Here is a 6,656-nt window from a genome sequence, read left to right as displayed (position 1 = left end):
CGCGCCCAGGAGCAGGCCGTCAGGCTGTTGGTCAGGAGCGGGCCACGTGCCATCGTGTCACCGCGCGAGCGTGCGCAGAGTGGCTGAGCGCGCCCGTGACGGAACGACGAGGCGTGGGGTGCGCGACCTCGCCCGCCAGGCCCGGCCCCCGCCCCTTGGCCTGCCGCTCCGCCCCCGCGGGGCGTCCCGGGCCGCTCGTCCCGTCGGCTGCGGCCGCGCGCGGCCCGGGGTCGCCGTGAGTACTCGCCAGGCTGGCCTGTGTGGCCGCCACCACGGGCACAGGGCGGTGCGGCCGGGCCACGGGAAGGGTGCGGGGCTCGCCCCGTCTCCGCAGGGGTGGACGAAGTGAGAGGCTTGGACCGGGAGGTTCTGAGGGCCCCTCCTAGGCTGGACAGGCTTCACTCAGGCCCGGCGGCCGGGCGGCATAGATCGGGCCCAGAGCGTCTTTCCTGGGGAGGCAGCTGTTGGGTGTTTTTGGGGTCTTCAGGGGAGCCCCGGAGAACAGGTGTAACTGCTTCCCCGGGAGAGGCCTCAGGGCCTGTCCTGGAAGCACGGGTGCCAGAGAGTGTTTTCGCGGGGCAGCCGTGTCCTCTCTCCCTGCGGGGTGCCCGAGATAGCGCTAACCTGCGGGAGTCGCCCCTCAGTGATTCTTCCTAGTAGTCTTTGTTTAGTGGCCTACTGCTGAGAAGGGAGAACACGGGATGGAGTGGAGTAACCTCTTCCAGGACCACAAAGCCGGGAGCCCAACCCACAATTTAAACATTGAGCTCTGAAGCTGCTTTGACTAGACGTGAAGTTGTCACACCCAGAGAAGCGCCCATGGACCTAGGGAAAGACTTTTGTGATCCAGACTTGAGGCTCATTTACATTTGACTTATTCTCGTGGAAACTCATAAAGCGTTCTATATTAGCCGCTGAGTTTTAACACCTTCTCTGGACACTCATCATATAGTCTATTTTTGGCCCAACTTCTTTTGAAAGGGCCCATTCTTTACCTCATTTAGATAAATCAGATAGGTCTTTCTTGCTTACTTCATTAACAACTCAATTAATTATAACCACATCACATGAAGATTAGATGTAATTAGGACCTGTCCAATGTCTTTACATCCCAGTCCTTCTGTACTCCTAACCTTAAGCAAATTGGTCGACCTCTGTAGGTCTAAGTGTTCTGTGTGTAACATGAAAGCTTTGAATTAGGCCACGTTTCCGGCTAATTTTTTAAAAAGTGTTTGTGATCCTGTGAATTCCATAACCCACCACCTTCCTTTTCCAACTCTTCACCTTTTAAATCCACTTTCCATCTCTTCACCTTTTAAATCCACTTTCCATCTCTCCAGAGGAAAGGGCATTGAGAGTAGAGGGAGCAAGTCCCTTTCACTAAAGCAGCCTGGTTTGAAAAAGCCGGTAATCTCTGAACTGTCTCTTGCTTGAACAAGAAAAACTCCCTCTGAAATACCTTTTTCTCCTTGTGATAGCAACAGAAACCAAGCAGCAACAGCCCTTGGAAAGAGGCTAAATTTTTCTTGACTTCTGCAGCAACAAAGACCGTGAAAAGTTGGCACTTCTGGCCTAACGCTGCCGTCATCCTACCCCTCACCCCAGGGCAACCCAGGCTGGACATTTAGTGCCTCCCTCTTTATTCCTCTGTGATCATCCGGATCAGCACTTGACTGTTTATTTTCAAATCTCACGAACCTCACCCCAAGATCTTCACATTCTGGATCTCAGCTGCTCTTGAAGGTGAAGTTTTGCTTTTTAAAATCATTTTTTGTGTGATTTTTGTCTATGTGTAGAAACATGCAGGTTATTGTATATATCTCCCATTTGACTTAAGTATCCAGCAGAGGGTTCATTCATTTATTCACTCATTCAAGAAATGTGTTAAGGGACTAAGAATGTAGACTGAAAGCAGTCAAAGCCTCTGCCACCAGAGGTTACATTCTGATAAACATTTTATATGTTAGAACATGGTAAGTGGAAAAAAATAAAGCTGGGAAGGGGGATAGAGAGTGCTAGTGTGTGGGTGTTGAGTTGTTTCTGTTTTAATAAATAGGATGGTCAAGGTGGCCTTTGAGCAGAGATCTGGAAGAGTGAAGGAACAAGCCATGTGGATATCTGGGTGGAAAGCATTCCAAGAAAGGGGAACAGCAGGGACAAAGGCTCTATGGCGGGAATATGCTTGGGAATATGGTGGGAAGATGAAGGCCCTATAGTTGGAATATGCTTGATGAGTTTGAAGAACAGTAATGAGGCAATTGTGGAGTGTTGGTTAATCTTCCTGTTAACATTTAGACTTGACTTTGAGGAGAGCCCATTAGAGTAGCTTCTGATTTTTTTTTTAAACTTTTTATTTTGAAACTTTTCAACTTTACACAAAAGTAGGGAGGTAGGGATTACCAGAAAACCATCATGTACGTCACATAGCTTCACCAGTAATCAACATTTTGCTATTTGCTGTATTTATTTCATCTGTTATCCTCCCTCCTTTTTTTATGTGTGTGCCAGGGTAGTATTTTAAACAAATCTCAGTAATCGGGTCATTCCATCTCTAAGAACTTTAGTTATACTTTCCTTTTGCATGTTGTTTCTGAAGGATCAGGCAACACTATCAGCTGGAAGACTCCTATGCTGGCTCTGCTCTGGCATGGTGTCTTTTGTCCCCATCCTGGCTTAGTTACCAGACTTAAGTTGGTATCTAAGGAATGAACCACAGGTCCTTAGAACACACAAGGATCTAGAACTAGAACAGTGGTTCTCAAATTTTATGCATCAGAACAACTTGGAGCGTGTGTTAAAACACAGATTACTGGGTCCAATTTCTGGAATTTCTTTTTTTCTTTTTTCTTTTTTTTTTTTTTTTTTTTTGAGACAGAGTTTTGCTGTTGCCCCCCAGGCTGGAGTGCAATGGCACAGTCTTGGCTCACTGCAACCTCTGCCTCCCTAGGTCAAGTGATTCTCCTGCCTCAGCCTCCCGAGTAGCTGGGATTACAGGCGTGCACCACCATGCCTGGCTAATGTTTTTATTTTAGTAGAGAAGGAGTTTCACCATGTTGGCCATGCTGGTCTCGAACTCCTGACCTCAGGTGTCCTGCCCACCTGGGCCTCACAAAGTGCTAGGATTACAGGCATGAGCCTCAGTGCCTGGCCATTTCTGGAGTTTCTAATTCAGTAGGTCTTAGGAGGAGTCTGAGAATTTGCATTTCTAACAAGTTCCTAGATGATACTGATGCTGTAGGTCCACCAACCCGTCAGAGAATCACTAATCTGGAAACCTGACATTCAGTAGAACTGTATTAGAGACCTGCCAGGCACAGTGGCTCACACCTGTAATCCCAACACTTTGGGAGGCCGAGGCGGGTGGATCACCTGAGGTCAGGAGTTCGAGACCAGCCTGGCCAACCTGGTGAAACCCCGTCTCTACTAAAAATACAAAAATTAGCTGGGCATGGTGGCGGGCGCCTATAATCCCAGCTACGTGGGAGGCTGAGACAGGAGAATTGCTTGAACCCGGGAGGCAGAGGTTGCAGTGAGCCGAGATCGCGCCATTGCACTCCAGCCTGGGCGACACAGCGAAACTCTGTCAGAAAACAAAAAAAGAAGAACTGTGTTAGAGACCAAGAACACCTCTGTTTGAGGTTGGAGTAGCTTCAGCTGCGATGTGTGCAAAGCCAGTGACTTGCTGGTCTAGAGAGCAACAGAAAGCTTTTTTAGCCTGCTTTTAGGGTAGATTTGCCATCTTCAGCCATTAAAGCCTTCATAATTTCACAGATGAGCTTTTTGTTTTGTTTTGTTTTTCTGCTATATGTGGAGGTTTTAATGGAGCTAAAAGTTGCTGGTATAGGATTAGGAGTCTGTGGGATTAGAAGCGAGCAGGGAATTGTGTATGAAAGGGCTCTGGGTTAAGTCAAAGTTTTTCTAAGCAATTTTTGGGATAATTATTGCATTTTTCTTTGGGAAGCAGGTTCCAAGATGACTTTAGGGCATTATTTTGGCAATGACAACTGAGACCATAACTGCCAAAAGATGTTCAGTGTTGTTGAGGACTTTTTATTTTGAGATGGAGTTTTTGCTCTTACTGCCCAGGCTGGAGTGCAATGGCGTGATCTCGGCTCACTGCAATCTCCGCCTCCCGGATTCAAGCGATTCTCCTGCCTCAGCCCCCTGAGTAGCTGGGATCGTAAGCGCGCGCCACCACACCCAGCTAAGTTTGTATTTTTGGTAGAGACGGGGTTTCACCCCATTGGTCAGGCTGGTCTTGAACTCCTGACCTCAGGTGATCTGGCCATTGAGGACTTTTTAAGTTAGCTATTGTTGCCGTATAATAGCTAGTAATACTGATGTTTAAAGAGAGATACTGGCTAATATGGAGAAATAACTAAGAATAAAGAGTCCAGAAATAATCCGATTCTGAATCTTAACTCTGGTGTGAGTTGGTACTCTGAAGAATTAACTGACAGAGTAAACATAAGCATCTTGTCCTGCCACCATCACTTTTGGCTTTAGGAGTTGTAACATTATGAGCTAGAGCAGGATCTTGCTCTAATCCCAGCTCTCCAGTTTAAGTAGAACAGCAGTATCTTGCATATAGTGCTTTTGTGTTTCATTATCTATAAAGAACTGCATGTGCAAGTGTGCATGTATATGCACGCAAGCATGTCTTTTTATATGCAAGTATCTGTATGTATAATAAAAGTGTATTAATAGCCAGGTGCAATGGCTCACGCCTGTATTCCCAGCAATTTGGGAGGCCGAGGCCGGTAGGTCACCTGAAGTCGGGAGTTCGAGACCAGCCTGGCCAACGTGGTGAAACCCCATCTCTACTGAAAATATTAAAATTAGCTGGGCGTGGCAGCAGGCACCTGTAATTCCAGCTACTTGGGAGGCTGAGGCATGAGAATTACTTGAACCCAGGAGGCGGAGGTTGCAGTGAGCCAAGATCGCGCCATTGCACTCCAGCCTGGGCAACAAGAGCGAAACTCTGTCTCAAAAAAAAAAGTGTATTGATAAATACGTGTGCCTGTATATATACACCACCCAGCTATTAAGTGGTGATGAAACCCATTATTATCTACTTTCCACAGGACAGTGACTTGTTACCACCGCAACAGCAGAGCCTGCCATCCCCAACAGATCACCAGTTGTCCCTGACATCGTGCCCTACCTTGTCTCCCTTTGTGGTCTCCTAAATGCCCATCTCGTTGGCCTTGGTTCGGCTAGTGGTATGGAGGGGTGCTGCCTAGCACTGACCTGAGAGTGTGTGTGACCCACTGACCCAATGGTGAGAACTGACTGCCCACCTCTCCAACTGATTGTTCAAAGGGTAGAGGAGACAAAGTGCAGATCTCACCCTTTCTTGGTATTTTCCCTTCTACCCTTTTGGAAGATAGAGTGGCTATTTGAAGTTAAAGGAAAGGGAAGGGGCACAGAAACAGTATTACTTGGTGTGTTTGTGTAGTGGGTTTTCTTGGGGAGGGAGAGGAGAGTTAAGTACTTTAAAGGATAGAAAGAAAATAATGAGACAAGAGAGCTTAGGTGTGCTTGGGAACTGTCTTAGGTAATGATCCTGGAAGAGGCCAGCTTGTACTGGAACCCAGATATGCTTAGGAGTCAACCTTGACATTGAAGTCATTTGCATTTCTTTCCTACTGGCTACCAGAGCCTCTCAGTCATCATACTGAGACTTCAGAAGGCCAAAATTCCCTAGATGTTTTCCTCTGTCCCACTAAGAGCTAGTCTATGGATATGATCATATCAGGAAGAGACTGAGACTCTCACAAAGGGTGACGTGAAAGGTGTAAAGGGATCAGGGCTTCAGTTATTCTATCTTTTCCCAATCTTTGTGGGAATCTGTTCCTCATCATATCATCCCACGCCTTTCCATGGGATAATAGGGACCTAACAAAGCATGATATCCTTATTTCTCACCACTAGGACATCAAAGGCCAGTTCTGGAATGATGACGACTCGGAGGGAGATAATGAATCAGAGGAATTTCTCTATGGCGTTCAGGTGAGGTTACATCTCCCAAGACCCCCGTGTTGGATGGTCTAGATATGTGCTGCTTTTTGGATACATCAGGAGTGAAAGAGGTTCTGGAGCACAGATGAGATGAGGTTATAATGTTGATGTGGTCTGAGCATGGTCTTGTCAGAGCTGATCCCGTGCCCTTGCTCTTTCTTTGGAGTCATACCTGTTCCAGAGTAAACTACATCCTCTGTATGTGGAGACTACCCATATCTTAATTAGACATAATTATTTTCTGACTTTTATAACACTAGCCAGTGGGGGTAGTTTCATTCATTAGGGTCACATCTTAAAAGATTACTCTGCCAGCGATTGCTTAATGCCATCACTACCCAGGGCACAGTCCTGAGCAGAAGTACCCAGACTCTCAGAATGCTCTTCACTTAGAACCAATCTTAGGAAACCTGTAACTCTTCAGCCTGTTCTGAGTTGTCATAGAAGGTATCCTGGTCAAGGTCTGAGAGAAAAGCTGGAGATTTAAGGAAGTGAACTCCAAGCAAAAGCCTACATTTGGTCTGCTGAACCTTTTTAAAGTCATGATGAGATGGAGACCTCTGTTAATGAAATCCCTTGCTAGGGTCACCACTGAGAACCCCTTCACATAAGTGGCTTTTACTTCCCCTATACTG

General features: G+C 46.8%; 1 protein-coding gene across 10 annotated transcripts in view; it reads left to right on the top strand.

Annotated features, from left to right (window-relative positions):
- Positions 1–6,656, top strand: part of PARP6 (poly(ADP-ribose) polymerase family member 6) — a 31,604-nt gene continuing 24,948 nt past the window's right edge. The window contains exons 1-4 of one of the 10 annotated variants that reach the window (XR_008621088.2): positions 1–345; positions 1,479–1,743; positions 5,085–5,281; positions 5,935–6,012. Coding sequence is in view for 8 of the 10 variants with exons in the window: in XM_008971890.5 (XP_008970138.3) it covers positions 5,279–5,281; positions 5,935–6,012 (81 nt within the window). In the remaining 2 variants the exon portion in view is untranslated. The remainder of the gene's footprint in view (positions 346–1,478; positions 1,744–5,084; positions 5,282–5,934; positions 6,013–6,656) is intronic. The other 9 variants (XR_008621089.2, XM_008971890.5, XM_008971889.5 and 6 more) reach the window with 9 other exon arrangements.

Source organism: Pan paniscus, chromosome 16 (genome assembly GCF_029289425.2).
Source record: "Pan paniscus chromosome 16, NHGRI_mPanPan1-v2.0_pri, whole genome shotgun sequence".
In the NCBI taxonomy this organism is placed as follows: domain Eukaryota; kingdom Metazoa; phylum Chordata; class Mammalia; order Primates; family Hominidae; genus Pan; species Pan paniscus.
Note: the sequence above shows the minus strand (reverse complement) of the source record. Positions and strands in the feature narration are given on the sequence as shown.